This window comes from Lutzomyia longipalpis, chromosome 2, assembly GCF_024334085.1.
Source record: "Lutzomyia longipalpis isolate SR_M1_2022 chromosome 2, ASM2433408v1".
In the NCBI taxonomy this organism is placed as follows: domain Eukaryota; kingdom Metazoa; phylum Arthropoda; class Insecta; order Diptera; family Psychodidae; genus Lutzomyia; species Lutzomyia longipalpis.
In genome coordinates this window covers 7899761-7925129 of record NC_074708.1, presented here as the reverse complement: position 1 = coordinate 7925129, position 25369 = coordinate 7899761, and the positions used below count along the sequence as shown (strand labels likewise).

General features: G+C 35.7%; 2 protein-coding genes across 7 annotated transcripts in view; both read right to left on the bottom strand.

The window, feature by feature from the left end:
- Window positions 1-22950, bottom strand: part of LOC129789000 (orexin/Hypocretin receptor type 1) — a 33679-nt gene extending 10729 nt beyond the window's left edge. The window contains exons 1-5 of one of the 6 annotated variants that reach the window (XM_055825592.1): window positions 22879-22950; window positions 19576-20318; window positions 14156-14335; window positions 2497-2588; window positions 1939-2067 (exon numbers count right to left, since the gene is read on the bottom strand). In XM_055825592.1, the coding sequence (XP_055681567.1) occupies window positions 1939-2067; window positions 2497-2588; window positions 14156-14335; window positions 19576-19968 (794 nt within the window). In that variant the 5' untranslated portion in view covers window positions 19969-20318; window positions 22879-22950. Of the gene's footprint in view, window positions 1-1938; window positions 2068-2496; window positions 2589-14155; window positions 14336-19575; window positions 20501-22684 lie in introns of all 6 variants that reach the window. The other 5 variants (XM_055825588.1, XM_055825589.1, XM_055825590.1 and 2 more) reach the window with 5 other exon arrangements.
- The window catches only part of LOC129788976 (dachshund homolog 2), a 1190888-nt gene that overhangs the window by 30536 nt on the left and 1134983 nt on the right, over window positions 1-25369 (bottom strand). The gene's annotated exons all lie outside the window — the stretch shown is intronic.

Below are 25369 nucleotides of genomic sequence, written 5' to 3'. Positions count from 1 at the left end.
ATTTCTATTAAGAGCTTGTTAGTTACTCATAAAATTTACAAAACATTTTTGGCACAGAATTTCCCCTTTTTAAGTAGCTGGACGAACACATGGCCAGTTTATAGGTAGATGTGTATAAAAGTGGATTTTAAATGGCTTGCAGAATGGTAATTTGGAGTAATAACATGGTCTGTTTACATTTTCATAAAAAGTAATTAAGCTAACCCCTTCCGCCCCCGCCCCACCGTGCTCTTTTACATTTTCATCACATTTAGGTGGGAAAAATGTTGGTGAATTTAGGGGTTTCTTCTGTGCGAGACTACGAGGTATTTTGAGTGGAAAATTAATGCGACAACGTAAAAAAAAGTCTCGTTTTTATTTAATTCAGTGAATTTGATACTTCCTATCTTTCGGAAAAATTCTCACCATTAAATTTTCATGACCTCAATTGAGATAAACGTGCTGTTCACGTTTTTAGGAAAGATTGAAGAGATTGCCAAAGGGAGTGAAGGATTTTCCACTTATAAAAAAAATCCCATTGCAACTTCAATAAGCTCTTTAATACATATATTTTTCTCGTAAAATATATATCAGAGAGTCAATTTTTTTTCTTTAGAAAGTATATAGTTCATTCTCGATGGTTTCTTTATTGTATTTTTCTCAGGGTCTTGTGAGAATATCTAATAAAATTGCAACAATAGAATTTTCTAGGTACAATGCAAATTCTTAGAATTCGCCTTTTTTTTAAAGGAAAATTCAATAGAAAAACTTTATTTTCCCTAGAGGTTTTCTTTTTATAAACTTTCACAGTTTTATTTTAAAATTAAAAAGAAAACAGTGATGAACTATGTCTAAATCTAATCTTCAATTTTCTTATCCTAATTTGTTAATCTTTAGGACTTAACTTCCATATCTTTGCAGAGCTTTTGATTCCTTTTATTCTACTAAATTATTTAAAACGTGATTTTGAATAAACGACAACATATTCAATGAGGAATATTAATTCTAATGGCTTCCTCCATTGAGATTAGAGCGAGTTATGCTTATGAAATGGAAGATATACATAAAATATGCATATTTCAATTAATTGATTGTACATGAAGGATGCAATTCATCTTGTGTTTGAACTTCGATAAAAGCTCCCCGAGAGGGAATTAGGATATCATCACTTAACTTTGATGTTTCACAATATTTCAAGTGAGCTCTAGCTGGAGTTCTAAGTGCAAACGACCTTTGAATGATTGCTAGAAGGTTCTGAAAATTATTTGTGCATCATGAGTCCAATGGTCTCTGTGCAAAAAGCTAATAAACCCCGCCATTAAAAGCTCTATCAAGTGCTGAATCAATTTGAATATCATCCACTCAATTGTGCTCAAGTGGGATGGGGGACTCAGCCATTTCAAAAGCTTCCGTGTGGGTGGATATGGAGAAAGTTTTTTGATATATAAAAAAAGTTTTATAAGCTGTTTTTGATCCCTTTTTTTGGGGGGACTCTTGGTCAAGTATGGGGCGATATATACTTTATGTCCTCCTAAAAAGCTCCTTTTGCAAAATCATTCTTAAAGGTTTTAATGTTCTTCCCCAAAATGCGTCGTCGTCTCGATGCTTTTGATTCTTTATATTCCTTGCAAAGATCCCACGTAGTCATTTTCTATGTGGGATACATAGAGCAGGGATGACATTCGTTTTTGCACCCCCGAAGAGTCTCATAAGTGCGCGATATTTAACATGAAAATGTGTAGCACTTTACGGACATCTCATTCCATTTACATTAATTGCCTAAATTAATTGAGTCAGAGGAATCTTCTAGCACTCTCAGCAGACTTTTAGGACAAAGAATGGACTTGGAGAATCTCCCACATTCTCCCATGAGCGCAATTAAAGTTTACGGAATGTATGTAATTTAAATGGGAATATTAGATGCTTAAATGTGAATTGGAATATTACTCTGCAAAATACCTTTGATGTGAATTACGTGTATCGACTCTAGCTTCAAACATGAGTACATCGAGTGGTCCATCGGGTTCCCGTAATTCCCTTGAGGTTCTTATATACAAATACGATAGGATAGTAACAGGTGCGCAATACCTGGAAATACGCAAAAAATATATATTATGAAAATATTCCTAAGAAAATATTTGGGGTGTTTTATTGGAAATAGAAAAAAAAGAGAGATACAACAAAAAAATGTCTCCCTCTTCAATTCCCCAAAACAATATATTAGCTGTGTACAAAAGAATAAAATTTAATTCCATGTTCTATTTCCCTGAGAAAGTATTTTAATAATAAAATAAAATCCCTTTGGGATATCTTTTTAATTTACTGCAGAGAAATAAAATAAAAATATATCCATTATCATGCTGAATTGCCATGTTTAATGAAAATTAAGTAAAGATATCATCTTCACATATGTATATCTATGTTGTATATTCTCAAGTATCGCAAGTATATAGCTCTCCGAGAGAGAGAGATAAATTCACAAAATATATTAAATACATCGTAGACAGTATTACTTACATTATAACAAAGAGACCTCGCATGTATTCTTGCATATCGTCCACAAGATTCACAGCACAAATCCCAACGCCTCGAAATTGTTTGAGATACAGCTAAAATGGGGAAGAAAAAAAATCACATGAATGGAAATTTCACAATAAATCCTTCGCATGAATATTTTCCGAAACAAATTTTAATGCTATTTCAATTTTCACGAAAAGCTCCGGATATTATACAGCAACGAAAAAAATTCCAATTCTTTCATTTTTTAGGCTTCTTTCTGCGGAGCTCGTCCGGAAATTTTCAACAGTGTGTGGTGAAATTGTTGAAATGAAAGTTTAAAAGTCCACGGAATGTATTTGATTTGATTATTGCAAAGGTGTGGCTGTTAATTTTTTATAAATACCTTTCCCAATTTTTTTTTTAAATTTCTACTGCCCACTCGCGAATGAAATTTCAGGTGAAACGAACTGTACCCCTCACATGGAAGTTCTAAAGGAAATTAATAAAATTCACATTTTGTGATTTTTTACAAAGAGTTTTTACATAAACAAGAGGAAAAAAATGAAAGAATGGGCTATATTCAGCGATTAAGATATTTTTGAAAATCCTAAAATTTCAGAAGAAATTCTTGAAATTTCAAGGTATTCTTAATCACTAAATAAGATCCATTTTAGTTTGAAATCAAATGAAATCAATTGAAAAAAACATTCTAAATTTTTTGATATTACATATAAAATTATTACATACAAAACTTATGCTTTAAGTTGTTTTAGAGTGCTTTAAGCATATTCTTCTTAATCATTAAAAAACAGGGGTGCAGCTCGTTCAACCTTGAAATTACACAACCATTGAAAAAAAAAGGTCATTTTCCCAGCAGCGTTTTTCGCCGTCATCGCAGTGAAACCTTCTCCATTATTTGTGTATTTCGGGGGTTTATTCTGTGTATGGATCAACGTATTGCTATATATCAAATTTATTTCTCCACAGTGGCATAAAATTGTGCCTCATTAAAGGACAAATCCCATAAATGAGCCATAATTTCGCCCTTTGCTTATATCCTCGCCGTAGGAGTTGCGACCATAAATGGTAATTCATGGGGCCAAAATGAAATATATACATACCTACATACATTCTCTCTCTCTTCTATCCTGATTTTCACGTTCAAGAGAATTTTAATAATAAAATACAGGATTTTTTATTAGGACAAAGTCGCAAATGAAATTTGAGACAACTGCTTCATTCATCAGTTTAATTTGAAAATTCTTTTATTTACCATCCTCTGCAATTACCAGCACTGTTGCGCAGAATTCTGAGTATTTCAGAGAATGATTTATTGTTGTACAAATCTTGTGAAGTAAATTGCAAGTTCTAACTAAGAGTTTGTTTAATGAAGAGATGAAATAAATTCTCTTTTGTATTTTATTAATAAAAGAAGTAAAATGTGGCAAACAGATAAAATTTTAATCGCCTTTTTTTAATCATGAATAATTTCCTACTACAAAGGACATCGTTTCTTGTGAATATTTTTTTTTAATTCTATGTTTAAAACTTTAGTTTTTTATTTTTATACCGGACTTAAGTTTTTCAATTTCAAGTTCTTAAGTTTAGATTAGGCTTAACTTAAAAATTCTGACCTATAAAAAATTAGGGCAATCCTAAAAAAATCTAATCCTGGTTTAAGAAAACTTAAGTCTAACTTAAAAGATTTTGGCCTAGCTCTGGAAACTTAAATCTAGCTTAAGAAAACTTAAGTATAGCCTAAAGGCTTAGGTCCAGCTCTACGAAATTAAGCCTGGTTTTAAGACAACATAAACCTATAGAAACTTAAGCCTAGTTTTAAATAAATCTTCAGCTTAGCTTAAAATCTGAAACCCGGCTTAATAAAGCTTAGACCTGACTTAAGTCTAGCCAAAATGGCAGAAGATGGTCGTTTAAATTCTTTCAAGCATTATGATAAGAATATTAGGAAAAATTAAGGAATTTCGGCATTTTAAATTTTTGAAATTCTACAAAAAAAAATTATCAAGACTCTGAAATAACCCATTTGCCCTTTTATTTCGATTTAACAACATTTTATTAAAATAAGACGTTATTCTAATGCTTTGACCTTCCCCTAAAACGATTTCTATGAAGTAAATTTGCTCCAAAAGTCAGCTGTTTGAGTTTTTGTTTAAGTTTTATTTAAGTTTCCTCTTAGAGAGGAAGTGATATCTACAATGCTTTGAATTTCCACTACATTCAGCGATAAATCCTTTATGCTTTCCTTTGAAAGAAAAACATAAAGGAGTGCATAACCTTTTAAAAGTTTTGCCATGAAAGTTCATATCTTCTTACATATTCACAAAACATTGTTATTTTGTGTATCTTTTGCTTCTACAAAATAAAAATAAAAATCCACGTTGGATAAAAAGCATGACAACTTATGGGGAGAAGAAAAAGCTTAACGAGAATGTTGAAAGGAAAAGCTCCAGGGAGGGAATTGGATGAAAAACCTCATATTTCATAATTGAAGGAGGTACTCCGGAGTGTTTCATGTAAGAAATGGGTCAATAAAACTTGTAAGATTGCAGAGAAAATTGAACAATGTTGATTGAAGTTGTTCCGGTGGATGATATTTGTTCTATACAGCATACACAGGGCTTCGAGGGATACGGGAGATGTTCTTTAGTTCCGCGCAATTGCTTGCAATTACATGTGTATAGAGTGTGCAGAATACGTTGGTTGATTGACAAAAGGATTGTTTAATGTTTAGAGGAGAAATTCAATTAAATAACTTTAATTAATTTTCACTAATACAGAATTTAATCGCTTTTGTTGTTTAGAAAATACCAACGAGAGACAAATAAGTGGAAAATTTCTAATTTAGAATATTCTTCAAGTATTCCAAAGCGAGGTATCCTCTTCAGGATATATTCCAATATTTAATTTGCAATAAGTTTGGTAATTAAATCATGTAATACTGGTTAATATGACAGCTAAATCAACGCCAGCACGTGCACATAAAATCATGTTGTATCCCATGAGGTAATTGTTCATTGAATTAATTCAATCAAACTCATAAAAGAGACAACATGCGGTGTCGAAGCATTATATTGTGTTTTAATGGAACGCTATTTGCTTATAAATATTGTAATGCATTAATCGGTTATTTAATACCCCCACAAAATATCGAATTTTATACATAGAGCCATTAATTACTGAGAGCGTGTAATTAAAGTAAAAATTGGTAAAAATATCCTTGTAAATCTTTGGGAGACAAACTGTTGAATATTCTTGTTGAAGAACTTTGTTGTATCAGCAAGAGGGAAAATTAGAGAATTCTTGGGGTTGATTTTGCTCAAAATTCAACCCCTGCCAACTTTAGTAATAATATCGTATATCACATTTTAAATTGAATATAATATTTTTCGCATGAATGCAATCAATATGACAGAGGAGCTTTTCCCTTTATATATGATATCACCTCTTTTATAGCTTTGGCAGCTTATTGGTAGCACGTAATTTGAACAATCAAGGAAAATATGGAAAATACACGATGTGAAATATCCTGTTTCTTCACCCTTCAAAAATATGTTATTCCAACCACCCCCTTCGTGCCTTTTGTTGTATACAATTTTCATCATTATAACAATTTCTCACGCCTTTTTGCGCAAACCCAGATGTTGGCATCTCCCTCCCCCCCCGCCCACTGTCCCCCTCAACAGCATGAGAAAGACCATAAGATTACAGAAGTCAAGCAGAGTTTTGATGAGTGTTCTTGTCTCCATGTGGGTGGGTTGTGGATAGAATACATTCTCGTGGAAACTTAATCAACTTTCACTCAATATTTTCCCTCATATATGCTCTTTTCCTTCACCCTTCATACATAAAACATTTCGATTTCAAATTCTTCTTTTTGGATACAATAAAGTAAATATTCCATCAGTGTGGAAAGGTACCAATTGACTTTTCTTCCCCACTCACATTTCCACGCTGAATTTTATTTGTTTTACTTTTATTGTGAGTGTAGGTGAGAAATGTGTACGCGACAACTACGAAGGAGCTTTAAGCTCAATGTGTTTTACGGTTAGAGTACAGAGATTGTTGTTATTTTCATTGAGGAATGTTCAGAAAGTCTCAGAAAATTTGAATTGCAAAGTTTTCTTTTCTTTTTGAAAGCACAGAAGGAGTTAATTAAGTGAAAATATGGAGATATTTTTTATATAAATAACACCTTCGTTGTTAATTATTTTCGGTTTAAATGTGTAAAGCCACTGCGTCAATGCTTCGATTGAGGATATTTTAATCCTGTACAGATTAATGTCCATCAGTCGAAGCAATGGAGCATATGCTTCATGTACTTAAAAGAAAGGAAAGTAAAATAAGGGGCGTGGCTTTTTGGATGTAAAAAAAAACTTTTTCAGAGCTTTTCCAGTGAATTTTTAAAAGAAAAATCCAAATCATTAATTTAATGTTTTAGGGCTCTCTAAGGTTAAATATCAGTGATTGATAAAGTATTATAAACGTGAATAAACTCCTTTTTAATCTTAGATAAATAAAGATAAGATAAATTTTATTACTTCCAACAGCAAAAGAAATGCATTTTTTTTTGACCCACCCCCCATGCGACCATCGTCGTCTTAGCGTTGATTACCAACCTCAAGGACCAAACGATGGAAAGATCCTATCACTGGTTGTATATGCCAGGGGTACAAATTTTTGGGTTACTTATAAATACAATGCAAAACATTCGCAGTTGGTGAAAGTGACGAAAATGGAAATAAATCCATGTGGATCATCACTGAGTATCACTTCAGAAACCGCAGAAGGCAGAAAAACAATTGAAGGAGAAACAAAAAAAAAAAAAAAAAAGAAGAAAGAGAAAAAGAAGGAAAAAAAGAGAAGGGAAAAGGGAGCAGAGGGGAGACCAGATGTTGAGCAATTAAGATATGGCAGATCAAGCAAAACCAGCAGATAAATAGTGAGGGAAAATATGGTTAACGAAAAGCAGCATGTCCTGAAGAAAAAGAAAAAATGGAAATGCAACTTCCACCCACTCAGAAGAGCAAAAAGCCTCAGACTGTAAGCCAACAAATGATAAGATCAAAGAATACTACAGATCTGAGAGAAAAAAAAAAAAATTAAAAATTAAATGAAACAAAAGGAGCAGAGTAGATACGGAGTACATGAGACGCGTCAACTAGCATCCCCGGATCACCAGTACCGCGTAAAGGCCAATCCAGCCCCAGGGTTAGGATCACGAGACCCATATTTGCTAGACGAAAAGAAATATGCACAAGTGAGACTCCATCAAGCTCACCGCACGGCAGCCAAATACCTGATATCTGAAATGATCTGGTTCTAATGTTGCAATCAGAAAACAATTCATTATTCGTCCGCCCTGCCACCACTCCATCGCGCCGACCACCGGACAAGCAGGAATTAGTTGGGACACTCCCGACCGAATGAGATCTTATTGCATATCTGAATTACGGCCTATCGAGTGCCACCCAATCCCGGAAACCGCCACGAGAGGTGACACTCCTGACCGAATGAGATCTTATTGCATATCTGCATTACGGCCTATCGAATGCCACCACGTCAAAAAATCCCGCCACGAGAGGTGACACTCCTGACCGAATGAGATCTTATTGCATATCTGCATTACGGCCTATCAAATGCCACCCAGTCCCCGAAACCGCGACGAGCGATGACACTCCTGACCGAATGAGATCTTATTGCATATCTGCATTACGGCCTATCAAATGCCACCCAGTCCCCGAAACCGCGACGAGCGATGACACTCCTGACCGAATGAGATCTTATTGCATATCTGCATTACGGCCTATCGAATGCCACCCAGTCCCCGAAACCGCGACGAGCGATGACACTCCTGACCGAATGAGATCTTATTGCATATCTGCATTACGGCCTATCAAATGCCACCCAGTCCCCGAAACCGCGACGAGCGATGACACTCCTGACCGAATGAGATCTTATTGCATATCTGCATTACGGCCTATCGAATGCCACCACGCCAAGAAATCCCGCCACGAGAGGTGACACTCCTGACCGAATGAGATCTTATTGCATATCTGCATTACGGCCTATCGAATGCCACCCAGTCCCCGAAACCGCGACGAGCGATGACACTCCTGACCGAATGAGATCTTATTGCATATCTGCATTACGGCCCATCGAATGCCACCCCGCCAAGAAATCCCGCCACGAGAGGTGACACTCCTGACCGAATGAGATCTTATTGCATATCTGCATTACGGCCTATCAAATGCCACCCAGTCCCCGAAACCGCGACGAGCGATGACACTCCTGACCGAATGAGATCTTATTGCATATCTGCATTACGGCCTATCGAATGCCACCACGCCAAGAAATCCCGCCACGAGAGGTGACACTCCTGACCGAATGAGATCTTATTGCATATCTGCATTACGGCCTATCGAATGCCACCCAGTCCCCGAAACCGCGACGAGCGATGACACTCCTGACCGAATGAGATCTTATTGCATATCTGCATTACGGCCTATCGAATGCCACCCAGTCCCCGAAACCGCGACGAGCGATGACACTCCTGACCGAATGAGATCTTATTGCATATCTGCATTACGGCCCATCGAATGCCACCGAGTCCCGCCAGATCAATCATTCCGCTGCATTGCAACGCTCCCAAAGATACTCTCTCAACTTCCGAGAGAAGGCAAACGATGTCGTGCATTCGCGTATACGGAGTGGCAGGGCATTAAAAGCAAATGGAGCAGAGTAAGAGTAGAACTTTCTAAATCTCTCGGTATTAGGCTTAGGTACAGGCGCCACGATGCCAATCCTAGCCGATCTAGGCTGCATCGAGCGAAAAGAACCCCCCTTGATGAAAAATATTCTTAGAGTCTTGTAATTAAACAAATACTTCAATGGAAGTACGTTCCATTCAGAGAAAGTTCCAGCCAAAGAGTCCCTTTTTCGCTTACCCAGCAGAGCCCTAATACAGGATCTCTGGATCATATAGGCATAGTGGAAATTCTTATTAGAGGAGCCACCCCACACATGAAGACCATACGTAAGCCTACTCTCGACACACGCATAGTAGAAGTTACGAAGCAGTCTCGTAGGACAACCCTTGTTTAAGGCATAACATCCCCTAACGGTAGGGTACATTGACTTTCGAAGCCACTCAACATGATGGGACCACTTCAGATCCGAGTCAACGTGCACACCCAGATACTTCACCACATCAACATATGGAACCAGAAGACAGTGATCTGAGCAGTCATGGCCATCACAGGCTGAGAAGTGACATAATATCCCCTCATCAACACCGAGTACCCCCGGGAAAAGGAAACGGATAATTCTACTTTTATCACTAAGCACCATGGAATGCAAGTCCAACCACCGCCGAATACGACCCAAATCAGTAGAGATTTTTAATTGAATATCCTGCCACGACTCAGCAGCATAAACCAGACATACATCATCCGCATAAGCGTAGAGCACACCCTCCAAGTTCATGCGACATAGATCATCTATGTAGATCAAGAAAAGAAGTGGCCCCAATATACTCCCTTGAGGCACACCACATCCCACCCCACGGAAATCACTGAGAGCATCATCCACCCTAACCGCCTGAGAACGAGAACTCAGGTATGACGCCATTAGGGTCCCGGACACACCCAAAAATCCAAAATGCGTGAGTTTTTCCAACAGAATATCATGACTAACTGTGTCGAAAGCTTTACTAAGGTCTAAGAACATCGCGGCGGTGCACTTCCCGGCATTAGTGTTGGAGTAAACATCCTCCATCACAGCCAGAAGAGCGTCTTCAGCGGAACACCCGGATCTAAAACCAAACTGATTACTTGATAAAGGATGAAATATTTGTAAAAAAGCCTCAATTCTAGATTTAATAATTTTTTCAAAAATCTTAGAGAGAACTGGGAGTAGGGAAATAGGACGATAGTTAGACCTGTCAGTTTTTAACCCTTTTTTATGCAGTGGTATTACAACTGCTTTCTTTAAACAGTCGGGAAAGACTCCCGCTTCCAAACATCGGTTTAGTAGGTGGCTAAGAATATCAAGGAGATGAAATCTTACATTTTTCAATGTCGCAGAGGTAACTGAATCAAAACCACAACTTCTCGTATTTCGCAGAGATCCCACAACGAGAAGAATTTCTTCTTTAGAAACCGGAGAGAGAAATAAGGTACCGTGTGAGAGAGATGATTGAGATCCAAAGGAAGACTTGTCACTTCTTAAGGCAGCAAGATGCCGAGTAAGATTCTCAGGAATTCCCACAAAAAAGTCATTCAGACAGGCAGCTATATCTGAAGACTCTGTATAAGATCCATTAGCAGAGTCAATTGAACTAATACCCCTCCCATCACCCCCAGATCTCCCCGATAACTCATTCAGAATCCTCCAAGATCTCCTGGGATCCCTCAACGCCGCCGCACACCTCTGACTGTAATAAGCCATCTTAGCCTCCTCCACACTCCTTCGAACCCCATCCTTAAGCCCCGCAAAGACAGATCGCAAGCGTTCACATTGTGGATGCTTAGACAACTTTTTATAGATTCTATTCTTCTTTTTAATCAGCAAATTAATCTCTTGAGTCATCCATGGTTTGCGCAAAACATCAGGTTTATTCAATTTCACTTTAGATTCACAAGATGATATCAGAGAACATAATTTTTCAGTGAAGGTCCCAAAAGCCTCCGAAGGATCAGAAGAGGTGTAAACGCTGTGCCATGATTCCAATACAAGCAATTCTCTCAGCTTTTTATAGTCAATTCTGACAATTTCCTTAGACTCAGTGTTGTTAGATTTAACAATTTTTAGATTATGAAGCTTAAGAGCTACCAGAGAGTGGTCCGTAATTGAACAATGGACAATATTATGCGATATAGAAGAACTATCAAAGTTCACCCCACAGAAGGCAAGGTCAATACAGGTTGACGATCTCTGAGCAACACGAGTAGGCTCATTGAAGATCAATTCAAATCCTAGGGATGAGAAAAGATACAAGAGGGCATCAGAATCATGAGTAACTTGAAATGTATTGATATTAAAGTCACCAAGAATCAGCATATTGTCAGTATTCTCATGCACTAAAAGACTATCAATCTCCTCAAGGAACGTGTTTATGTTAATAAATTGCAGCCTATACAGGCATAAAAAACTTACATGGGAAGATTCACATTTTATATTCAAAAAAAGGCAGTCCGCTGAGGACAAAGAGACACTCCTGTGCCCAACACACTGTAAGGTATCCTTTATAAAGACAGCCACACCCCCAGCCCGGTAGGAAGAATTACAATTTGCCATGCAATTATATCCCTCAATCCGGAAGAGACCGAGCTCCCCACTTAGAATCCATGTTTCTGTGAAAATTATGATATCAGGGTTAAGATCGAGACTCTTCATATGAGCACAAAAGCTGTCAAAATTTCTACGCATACTGCGAATGTTTTGCATCATTACATTAAGTGCCATATCTTCTAAGTGAATACAAAATAATATATAATATATAATATGAGAGGGAGAAAAATATTTGAAATACAATGTAGTACAAAAAAGAGTAAGAGAATGAAAGATAAGATAGTGCAAAAATGAGGAAAGAAAAGAATTATACAAATTAAAGAAAAACAACAAATAAGAATTAATTTACTTTAGGCAAAATAAATGATAGGGAAAAAACAATTATTGGAGAATCAGAGAAAAAAAATTAACTTAAATGAGAGAATGAAAGTTTCATAAATTTCAAAAATTTCAATTCATATAGCAAAGTCTAACATAGAAATGAGATCAACTCAAGAGAGAGGGAGAGAAAAATTCTGAATGAAATAATGAACTTTCTTAGCTTACAACTACACTATGACCCAGTACATCGTGCGGCTCCACAGGATGCAGCATCAGCGATGAAAAATTGTCCTATTGAAGTCCCTCTAAATCTGTACAAGAGCGCACCCATATCGCGCGCTCGCCGTCCGCCTTACGTAGGAAAATTCGACCTCGCTTGACCCACACGTATCTCCAGTTGAACTTCTTGGCGTGATTTCTGGCTGCATCCATCAGAGCTTTCGAAGCTTTGGGCAGTCTCTCACGGATCATTAGCATCCTCTCTTCATCAGACACAGACGAATATTTTACACCATCCTTAGCTCTACGCTTCCTCCATTCCCTCATGATTTCATCCCTCATTCTGCACGTTGTCAATCTCACAATGAGAGAATGCCTATCAGTGACCGCTTGAGAAACCGTTGAAGAATCAGGTTTTCCTCGATGCCTCAGTATAAAGCACTCATCAATGTCTTGCATATCGGCTGATATTCCCAGAGATTGGCGGATAATGTCGATGGCTTTCTTGTATTTATCCCTCTCCTCTATGCCAAAAGAACCCATAATCTCGATCTCCTTAGAGTCCTCAGTGAGAGTAATATCACGCATCTTAACTTCCAACGTCTCAATCCGGCTGTCAAGCTTTGAGTTTGCACTGCGAAGGCTACCAAGTTCAGAGATTATAAAGTCTAATTTCTCCAGAAAGTTGTCCATCTTCTTGGAATTCGATGTCATTTCCGTCTTCAGATCTCTCATATCCGACACAAGATCGGTGAATTGGCCATCTGACACTGATACCTTGCGAGACACCGTTTTTTTCTTTGCACTGCAATTCTCACAGCACCACATGGCACTATTGCCATCCCTGAGTTGTTCCTCCGTGATCTTCAAGCACACTCCATGGAAAAGGTGCTTACAATCCACACACTGCAGGCTTCCGGGATCTCCCCTGGCCACCACCTTCTTACATCTCTCACAATTACCCATTTCCAATAACTATTTTCTCCAAAATGAAGAGCTCACTCCAATGACATCCGTACCGAATGTTAAAAATGGAATATTATAAATGGACATTTATTGTTCACACGGAAATTTTTTGGGAGCAGTGCATAATTTACAATTCCCAAATGTTTTCTCGCATCTTTTTGAACATCCCCACTCATGATTCAGTGGGGGCGGGGTGTAAGATGAATAACTTTTGAAAGAAGTAAAAGCTTGGAAAATTGTAGCATCGGTAAAAGGAATTTCGTGACTTGACTGCATCGTGGTCTAAACAGAAGTTCTTTATGTGCCTTCTAGAATATGTACATTGCAACGCTTTTCCTATATCCCCATCATGAGTGTGGGGTAACATGCTTTAAGTGCACCAATAAAAGTGTTCAAAAAACCATAACATCTTTATGACTCTTCACAAAATGCTTCAAAGTAATACTTATGGAAATTTTTCACTGTGAGAGATATTTTGAGATGTTTTATAATAAATTCAAGGATTCAATGCGTTATATAGTATACAGATTTTTTTTGGCAGATCCTTTTTTTATGATTCTGGGTCTCTGGGTTTGGTATCAATTTGATAACCAAACACTCAAATCAGTTGGGGATTTCGGGGGAGTCTCAAATGTTATTTACATACGAGTGGGGGGTCCCTATTGTGTTATGTTGTATGTAAAGAGATTTCAACAACTAAATCACCCTCTTGTCCTTCCTCAAGGAGGAAAGTATCCAAATGGCCCCTTAAAGAGCTTAAGTTTATATATTTCTTTCTGAATGAGACGGAGGAGATTGAACTTTGCAATCTTTGGCCCCTTTTTTGTGTAATACTTCCGTTAAAATATGGCTAAAAACTCACCCCTAAATCCAAATATGTTGTGTAGATTGGATAGGGTAGAGCAATCACCATGCCAGCTAACCACGTAGCACAGCTGCACACGAAGGCTGGTAAACGAGCTTTTAGCGGGTCCATCAGCCACCTCATGCGATCCCACGCAATTAGTAAGTGGGTGATAATGGCCACATGAAGAGGTATATCCTGGTAAAAGAGAAATAAAAGGAAAATTTTCTATATATATGCAAAGTAAAGTAGGTAGGTTTATGCAAAGGAAATTACAAATATTATAAATTCAAGGAAATTAATATGAAATAATCTTTTAGTTCTATAAATGATTTATGAAGAAACATAATGTAATTTTCAGAATTAAATTCAATTTAATTTCAAAATTAATTTTATTGGATTTCTCTTCCACAAATCGGTCCATTATAGAGACAGATAATTTTCAATAAAATGGCCAGTTTATTGGATAATGGGCCTAATTCAGCGACCAAGAAACCCTTGAAATCTTTGAATTTTGTACTGAAATTTCAAGATTTCAAGCGAATTTCAAGGGTTTCTTGGTCGCTGAATAAAGCCCAATATTCCAAGAATTTCAAGTTTAAATTAAGCGACGAATTAATGAGAATTAATAACATTCGTATACCGTCAGTATTATACTGATTTGTGGTATATTTAATATTCCTCTCTCAGGTAAGCAGAAAGTCACCCAAAAAATCCTTTTCAAGGGAATAAATAGCAGGTGTCAATGTACTGCGGAGTTGCGACGAGACATTTTCTCACATTGCTGCCAAAATGGGCGAGTTAAATGTGAAAATCGTAAAATTTTCCTAATAAATTCTTACAAATGAGTTTTCCTTTAACCAAACGAGGTGTGGGTTAAATAACTCTCCAATTACCAAAGTTGCTAAAATGCGATAATTTCCACAAACAATTTCCATTAAATACAGCTCGTGCATGAAAACTCCAAAATGGATTTATGTGTAAATAAATGGAGGCAATTGTATTCGGTGTGAGAGATATTCTGTGGAAATTCATAAATTTCCTTTCTTGTGAACTTCAGTTGACCAATTTTCCTATGGATGTGCTGAAATTGCGTTGTGGAGGAATGAATAATAATGAAAACTTGCATAATTATGCTTTTACGCTGAACTTGAAAGTTTTAAGACAAAAAGGAGGTAAGTTTATTAGGTCCTCTGTACACCATTGAGGAAATTTCAAAGCACTTTTCCTTTCACGATTTTTCCATAATTCTTAATTTAAATGGAAAAGTTTCAAATGAACAACTTCATTCACTACTTGAGCTTTCACAGAAAAAACTGCGAAAGTTTTGATTTAAAAGAAAATAAAATAAAAAAAAAACTTGTCGAATAAGCTATATACAATCATGTACAAACTATCTATACATAATAAAGAAAAAAGAAAGAATTTTTATTAGAATAACTTTCATGTTGAAGTACGTGATAGTTTTAATTCGAAATCAGAACATTACACAGAGATTCTCGATGGTTTTCGTGAGAGACAAGAAATGTTAAATGGAATTTGGAATGACTGTTTGTTATGACTTTACTCCCAGATGGGATCCAAAAGGGAAATTTAATTTTCTCCCTTTTCCTACGGCAATCAAGTGAAACCTTTACTTGTATACATACACAAATAGATTATTCAATGGAGTAATATACAAAACATTTCGCAAGAAGATAAAAACACGAGAATCGTGGGAAATCTCACAGACTGTGTGTTTATGAATAAAAAGGATGTTATTTTAAAGGTATACATTAATGAAAATTCCTTTTTCTCATGGCAAAGGGAATTGTAATGCTGTAATCTTATGGAAAAAAGCTTTTACGATAGAGAGAAAATTCTTGTTTCAACTTCGGTAGAATTGACACGTGAACGAGACAAAGAATAGTTTCTCTACATTTTTTTTCTTTTATTAAAATAGTTTTGTAAAAGTATTTTCGGAGAGGAGATCAATTGTAAAGGAATTCATTGAAATAGGTATTTGATTTGTAACAAAAATTCCTTCTTTTCATTCAAAATATAGGACACACACTACCCTGAAAAAGTTTCCAAAGAAATGAATCTTTAGAGAAAATAAAATAACTTTTAAAGACAATTTTTAAGTTATAAAGTAATTTTTTTTTAGAAATAATCTATAAACTTTCCTCTATTTTATTGGGAAATATTAAATTTTCGATTTTTCCTAAACTCAGTGAGTTTTTTACCCCACTTTCCCCTATATTACAAAAAAGCTGAATTTAATCTTTTATAAAATAAATAAATACTTAAAAAATCTATAAATAATGGATGCGCCTGGTTATCAAAATAAAACCCTTTAATATGAGGTTTAATCCTTTATTCCTCACCTACTAAACAATACATTTAACCACAAAGAACTTTCGTTTAAAATTAAAACCGAGTTTAAAGTATTTTTTAACAGCACAATAAAGTCGTTGAATGGTGGTTCTGTGCTTCTATTCATAAATAATTTTCACCCAGCAAGACAATGAGGATTTTAGTGAGGGAAAACTTTCATGTGGTTCATGTGGTTCCTTCTCTCCACCAACTTTCGCACTACTGTGAAAATTTGCCAGAGAATGTAGTAAAGTCACCCACAGAATGTTGAGGGAAACGTAAAAATCACATTTTATTGGTATAAAAATTATGAAGTTTTTCACAGCATTAGCGGAAACTTCTTTTCCGCTTTCTCGCTCAGCCACACAACTATGTCATAAAGAGAAGAAAAATCCTTTCTAAATGGTGCAATAAATCGGAAATATTCCGCAATTTTCCCAGCATTATAGAGACCAAAGGAAAATGTGGAAAGTCCACCATCACCCCTATGTATGTTCGTGTGGCGGAAAAGAAGAAAAATATCCTATAAAACTGTCGATTTTATATATAGAGAACACCACATTTTATTGTCATCAAGTTAAAAGCTCTTTCGTCAGCATTTTGTTGATAAGATTAGAGTGGTTTATTGGAATTAGGATTTTCTCAAGTCTCTCAAGTCCCCAATAAATGTACGTATTTGTCTTATTTCATCCTTATTTGTTCCTTCCCCAAAGAAAGGAATAAAAAACAATTTTTCTTCATTCAAGACAAGCACGTGGTGGTGTGCTTAAAATTCAGGTAGAGTAAATGCTCTAGAGGAGTAAATACATCTGTCACATAAATCAGAATTTCTGTATTATGCCTTTTCATGTGCAGTTCTGTTTGGAGAGAATGTTAGACTATGTGAAGATTTTTGATTAATTTTCTTCCCTAAAATAAAGATATTTGACATTTTATTGTAACAATTTTAATACGAATTAAAAAAAGACAATATTTTGTAGATTTGACTAACAAAAAGCTTTGGGCAAAAGCTCGATTTTCTTTGAGCTTTTTCTAAACCATTGAGGGACTCTTTTACCCCACTCTTCCCTATGTTAATTAATTTATTTTCAAAGTATAACGAAAATTCAAATACTCTCAATCATGCAATTTATGTAGTTCAAAAAAGAAAATTATTTCTTTGAATTTACATAAAAAAAGAAAACTTAAATGTTAATAAATTATTTAGTCATAATAATCTGTATTGATTTCAACGAACCCCCTCCTTCACATAATTAATTAGTAATAAATTTACTAAACCATTAATGATATGGGAGCATGGAATTTTACAAGATAATTGAATTATATATTTAATCCCAATATCGCTTCAAATTAATTAGCAATTAATGATTTCCACCCCCGAACTTTCTTCACGAAATCCTCTCAGGCTCCTCCTCCATAAAATCCCCCAAAAACAAAAGTTGCTTGACGTTGATGAATTAGAAAATTTGATGCAATCACCCATGAATCTCCTTTTGGTGGAAAGAAGTTTAAATGATGGGCTTTCACCACACAAAGATATTTGAGAGACATATCGAGGAAAGTCAATTAGTACCCTAATTAGACCCGATATAAGATCGTAACACACATACACAAATATATGTATATAGTCCTCGGAGGAATAGGGAAAATGTTTGGGTGGGAAATGTGTTCACTTTATGACATTGAACAACGTTTGAAAGGGGGGTGTAATTAAGTGTGGGTGCGAATTCAATTGGCAGTCATTGGGTTTTAAGTGTACGCGCGGGAGTCTAATTTAAAGCTCGAGCAGTTAATTTAAATTTACAAAATCCCCATCCTGCTGCCGCAGCGAATGTGTCGACTCAATGATTTTCACGGGGCGGGAAATTTATACTTTGATTCGTGAAAAGTGCTCCAAAGGGGGGCCTCAATACGCACGTTCACTGCGAATTTAGTTGTCAACAGCAATTTACGAATGCCACAAATTGGTGGAAGTTTCAGCATTTGGTGGAGATCTCAATGTTAATGGCTGGAAAGTTGGTCTCACTGGGAAACAAAGATTGATGTCAATGTTCTACTTTTCTGTCGGGACTCCATCAAATAGAACGACAGTTTTCCCTGTTTTTTTTTTTTTGCTCGTTGTGGTTTTGAAGAGAAAGTTTATCGCTAACATGGCATGAGGATGCTATCTAGTGGGGTAGGATTTGTCTGCATGTGGTCTAGCTTTTTTTTTTTTAGCAATTTTTTAAAGCTTTTTTCATGTTTTTGGAATTCTTCAAAAGAGTTAAAACGGAAATTTTATTAAATTTCAAAAATCGGTTTAAAAAAGGTTTTCAAAATCGGAAATCTTGACCGATTTAGAGAAGTTTTGAAGTTTAGGATTTACTACAGATTTCAGAATTTATTAAAGAAGTTAAAAAGAAGTAAGAAGACTTCAATTTTTGATTAATATTTAAATTTTTTCAGGAGGATTTAAATATTTGAATGGAATTGAATTTAAATGGAATTCAACGTAGAGGAATAATCAAATAATTTTGGAAAATAGGGAAGTTTCAAAAGCAATTTTATGAATTAATTTCGAAAGAAAAAAATAAAATTTGCTTGAAATCATTAAATGGCCAGAATTTTTTTGAATTTAGAATTTAGCGTTAAAATTCAAAATCTTCAGTTTTTTAAAAATGTTTTTTTTGTTTTAAGAGAAAAGAAAATCAAATTTTTTCTTAAACAATTTTTCAAAAAAAATCATTTTTAATTAACAATGTTCTAATGAAAAGAAATAAATTCTAAATTAAATTTATTTCCAGCAGAAACCATCTATACAGATTACATTAAAAAATTCAAGGTTTTAATCATACAAAGAGTTTCTGAAATGCATTTCAAAGTGCAATCCATTTCAGAGGAGGCTTGTAGAAATTCCAGGAAAAAGTAATTTCCATGATGGAATTGTTTGGATTTTCTCCTAGTTGGACCTTTTTTCACATCTTGACAAGAATCAATTAATTTTCCTCTAAAACTCTCCACACCGGGCGGCCAGTTCGAGAAAGTTTGGATTAATGCGTCCGGTGTGAAAAGCAAATTGATAAACGAGATGGGCGATAACTCACCTGTAGTAGTGGCAGAAAGAAGCAGAGAAACTGGCCAAAAATCCAATTTTGTATGAGGAGCACCATGAGGGTGATCGGGAGGACCACTGAGCACTGAACAATATGGCAAAAGGCCAGATTAACGATGAAAGAGTGGGTGACGTCGCGAAACAATTTATAGTGCATGATGTAGGCAATGACGGCAATATTGGACAGGAGTCCCAGTACGAGGAGTAGCCCGTACTGGCAAATGAAGAGCGGATAGAAGCGCACAGCGACTGGCTTGAGGATGGGTGCTGTGAAGTCCACCGTGTCATTCCGGAAGCCCAGTACATAGTGGGCGATAACAGCGAGCCAGTGCTCAGGGATCTCCTCAGCTAGTTCCCGCTCAAAATCCGAAGGTGAATTCACCATTGTCCCTTAATTGATGGATATTGTAGCGTTTCCGGAGTTCCCACTCTCACACACTTCTCACTCACACCCCTTTCAGCGTGTTTGCACCCCAATTCTCTCTTGCATTTGTCCGCTTTTTCCTCCACTCGTTTTTCCACATGAGAAAAATATTATGTACATATATAGCAATATATAAATTACTTTGCAATTTTCAAAGCAAAAGTCCTTGAGTCACATTTGTTTTCTTCCCTGATGCTGGAGAATATTTTTTCTCACACTCGTACACTTATTTAGCACACCTCCTCCTGTTCTTTTGTTGCCACCTTTTGTAACAGATGATGTCCTTATTCGCTTCCTTGTTTATCGTTGTGCTATGTAGGACGAAGGGCTTTATGTATAAATTTGGCTATATATAGGAAGTGTCCGACATATAGCACACAGCATATGATTCCCAATATTACAGCAACACGTAATACTATTCACAGTATATTACCAACATGGTGCTGGGGGTGAGACAAAATTGCGCTTTTTTCCCTCTATTACCAACAACGTCCTGTAATTACGGGATATTGTACGTCTGTGGGTATCAAAGGAACATATTTTCCAATATAAACCCGCATGAAGTCTTCATAAAACATATGGGGAATTGCCAAAAAATCTACCCTTTTGTTTTCCTTTTGAATTTACCCCCAAAATAAATTTTCTCTGAGAGGATATAAAAATTAGGGGTGACTGGGGGTAGTTAATCTGCTTATTTATAATGCTTTCTATGACAGAAAAATATTTTAAAACGTTAGAATATCATTTTCAACGTTAGAAAATAATTTTTAGTTCAAGAAATTAATTTTTAATGACCGAAAATCGTTTTTAGTGGCAAAAAAATCAATCTATCGTTAGAAAATCTTTGTTATTGATAGGAAAAAATTCATAACGTAAGAAAATAATAGTATTAGAATTGTCATTATTTTAGCGATATTAGAAAATAATTTTTCTAATGAGAAAGTCACTTCTAACGTTAAAAGTTTTTTCTATCATCCTAAAATCAATTTTATCGTTAGAAAATCATTGTTTTTGTTGCATAATTATTTTAAAGATAATTTATTTTTTAAAAAGTTAATTCTTATTAATTTTTTTTAACTGCCAATGTTCCTAATTTTTAGAAAAGTTCCTCTAAAATAATCAAAAAAAATTCTAATTCCTAAATATTTTTATTACATTAAACTTTGAACATATTAGCCTCTGAAAATAAAACCAATAAAGTAAATTCAACCGCATTTTATTGAAGAATTTTAAATTAAAACTCTTTAGAACTTTTGAAGTTTTATGCAAAAGTAAACCGATAAAATCAATGCTAATAAAATTTTCAAAAGAAAAACGAAGCAATACTTAAAATCATCGTGATACCTTTTACTATATACAAACTATGTATACCTATCAAGATTATATACAAAGACTGTTTAATTAAAAATAAATTAAAACATGGGCTTTCCATTTCCGTGAATTAAAAAAAACTCGGCTTTCATTGTGAAGGTCTCCCACGGGAGGAAAACCGAAGAAAGGTTAACATCTGTAATTGAAACGACACTGATTTCCCTAATTTGATTGAACACCGAAGCGGCACAAACTCAATCTCTGTGTGAATTCTGTGCGATGGAAAGGTCAGACGTTTTGCGATGTTGCCTCAAAAGTTGAATTAAATTGAAGAAAAAGAAAAAAAAGGTTCATCGAGCCTGAATGGTTTATGCGAAGAGCTCTAAAAGTTTTCGCACGTAACGACGATTTCTATCTATTTATAATGAAGTTTGCCAGATGGAGGTGTATCTTAAGTGGCCATTTGTAAAATTGGTGAGAAATCAGCTCAGGAACTGGGCTTTGATTCTTCCATCATCACCGAATAATTGCACCGTATGTTATTTTCCACGTGATATTTATCGCATTTACGTGGTATATCTTTAGACTCCTAATAAATGTTCTCTCTTTTATACCATCAGGCATTTCCTCCGCCTCCCCCACTTGGCGCTCGAGATAAAGTGATACATTGAAATTGGGGCTAAAAAGAGAACATATTGAAGATCAAAATGCTATTATACAGCATTTGAGAGTTTTTTTTTATCAGAGAACATGGAAGTTGTTTTTTCTATCTTCATCCTCTCACCTTGTATCGCAGACTTGGGGGGAAATAGAGTGGGGAGCAGCTCTATGTGGATAAGGGAGGGGTGCAGAAAGAAAAATCTTTGCTTGAGAATGACAACAATAGGTTGGAGTTGGAAATCATTCAAATGCCGCCCGCACAGAGTTCTTGACTTTGACGATGTTGATTTTTCCGTTGCTAAGAGAAAAATTTCTCTCTATTCTGGAGGCATTTTCATCCGTTTGAACTCAGGTGTGTCTCACGCAAACATACTCAAGTTACATTGATGCCCTCTTCAAATTGCACAAGAATTTCCTTCATATACACGCAACATTTCAAATCTCTCCCCTCAGCCATGACAATTTTTATAAATAGATTAAGGGTTGGGTTTTTCATTTCACACAACCCCACACATCCCACATTCCTACCCAACCCACCCACAATTGCACTCACGGTGCGTCTTCATCAATTTTCTTTGTGTTGAAATAAAATTTATATTGATATCACATCCTCTCATGAGCAAGAAGAGAAAAAAAACTTCACAATAAAATCTCGTCTCAATAAGACGCCCAGGATATTAAACTTCCTGCTCTTGCCTTCTTTCACCTGTGTATCACGGTCCCACCCCAGTCCTTACATATATTAGATTTTTTTTATATTGTATCAGACGAAGACTGTGGCAATGAAATTATGTGTCACGAGGAGCTTTTCTTCTTCTTTTGATCCCCTCACAGCATCCACAACAAATCACTTTATCACTAACTCAGGGTACAGAAAAAGGACTTGTGAGCCGTCTTCACCTATTGATGCGCGCGTACTCCCACGAGGAAGGTTTTCTTACGGAGCTTCAGTAAAGCCGGTCTTGTGGCAATCGTGTCCGGATTGATACTGGCGGCTGCGAGCAACACTTTCCACCCAACTTTCCTCTGTTTTCTCTATACATTTTCCAAGTAATCGCACAAATCGCTATGTACGCACTCACACATTCTGCTGCACACGAGCCACCCAGGCGCATGCGCCCCAATGTTTGCTCCTACATACCTCCCCATCCACCCCCCCCCCCCTTTCCCCATATAATACATAGAGCCGTAGATCCTGGCCGTTTACTTGATCTCATCTCCTCTCTTGGTATGGGTAACAAATATTGAAACCCATTGATTTTTTAATTACAAACCCATTTACAAAGTACTCAAAATAAATAGAAAGACTTTCCATTTGTTTACCGCTGTGGTGGAAAGAAAACATTGGGCAAACGAGGTATATAGATATCTCAATCAATTGAAGAAAAAACCAATAAATAAACAGCATAAATAGGAATGAATGAATGTCTGTGGAAAATTACACCAATTGCGATTTATTTTCTAATTGGTTAACCATAGTGGGGTGATAGTCAGCTTAATCCGCCATAGAATGAATTTAAAAAAATCTTTGACAAGCTTTTAGTTGCGTCATGAACGTAGGAAAGCAATGAATTACTTAAGGAAGGTTTTAATATTTATTCATTTGAATTTTCGGGCAGTGGAGGCGCCTGGTAGATGCAAAATGATTTTTCTTTGAACGAATACCAGGCGTCTCCACTTAAAGTTTTAAAATTTTTGAGTTAAAATTATTCACTAGGCGCCTCCATCTAAAACTTTAATTTACTTGAATTAAAAAGAAATAAACAATTATCCACCAGGCGTCTCGCATCTTTAAGACCCAAAAGTATCTTCAAGCGTTTCGAATTCAACATAATTCTCAGATCGTCTTAATACTTTCTTTGTAATTGAACTGTATTATTTCATGTTAAAGTAAATGCAACAGGTGTGAAGCAAAGCTTTTTCGACTTCTGAGGACTGGAATCATATTTTCTGCTGTTTCCTTATCTGTTGAAGTTAACAGGAATATGTAGGCAGTATTGCCCTCTATAGAGGTAGCAGAGCAAGCTACAATTTTTGTGTTGGCTGCCTCCAGCCGTCATTGAGCAACACAGACTCATTTGAAAGTGTTGTTGCTTTGGATTGTCTCCTTTAGGAATTTTTTTCAACAAATTGTTGGATAGCGTTTTACGATTCGGAATGTGTTTGAAAAAATCCGAAGCCGCAATTATGATAAACTTTTTTAGCCATGCTGATTCGATTTTAATAAAATTTATATTTTCACAAAAAAAAATCTTGCGAGAGCTCTCTTACCCTCTGCAATTCCAGCAAGTGTTAGTTCCCCATACAGAGTACGCTATTCCTGAGAAAAAATACTCATTTTAAGAGACAATTGGTCGTATCCTGCGACCAAGAAACTTTTGAAATTTTAGAACAAATTCTAGAAATTTCTTGGTCGCAGAATAGGACCTAATTTATTTAATTTTTTATTAAAGTTGTCCTAAAATGTTCCGGGCTGATTTCTTTAGGCCTTCACATTTTTCGTTTATTTTTGAACCTTAATTACAGAGTAATATTGAATAATTCCTTATAAGTTTTGAAATAATAAAAAACATATCACAAAAATAACAAAATTTTCGAAATTATGTATCTTTTCTTTTATGTATTCTTTTTTCAATTATTAAAAATTTAATTCAAAAATAACCTTCTATAAATTCTTTATTAAATTTAAAACTAAAAAAATCGCATTTAAGTACAATATTCGAGCACTTAGCGAATATTTTCACCCGCCTGACCAAGAGCATCTTACGAAGAACATAAGGAAATTTAGCTGACCAGATTTTCCATGTAAAGTGACACTTTTATGCCACTTTTGTTCTTAACTTTCCACTAAATCACGGGATGCAAGAACTACATTCTTATTTAAGAATATAAATTGCGAGACGGCAAAAAAAGTTGCGAAAATCATCTACATTAATTTCCATGAGGGGGTAACTTTTACAAATGACACCAGAATGTGCATGAGAATGAAAAATTTCACCCCCATTTGTTCATCCCTTCTATTCATGAATATGATTATTTCAGGGACAAGGTGTGGAATTTTCCTCTGGAATTTCATTTCCGCCCAACGCAGTGCTTCAAAAAAATATCTTCTCACGGGAAAAACCATATTTTGAGTGATTTTTCTTTACTATTTTTTACAATATTTCAGCTCCACTGAAGCATTGTAATTTTTTTTCTCAACCAGAGATTTATCTATGCAAATTCTAGGGGAAGTTCTTGGGAAGAATAAATTTTTGGCAAGTAGATGAATAAAAAAAAACTTTATGTAAATATTTAGAAGACATGGAAGTTTATATTTCAAGGCAACTTTCTGGAAGTTTCTTTTGGGTTTGTTTTGTCACCATTTTTAATGGAAACACGTGCGAGATTG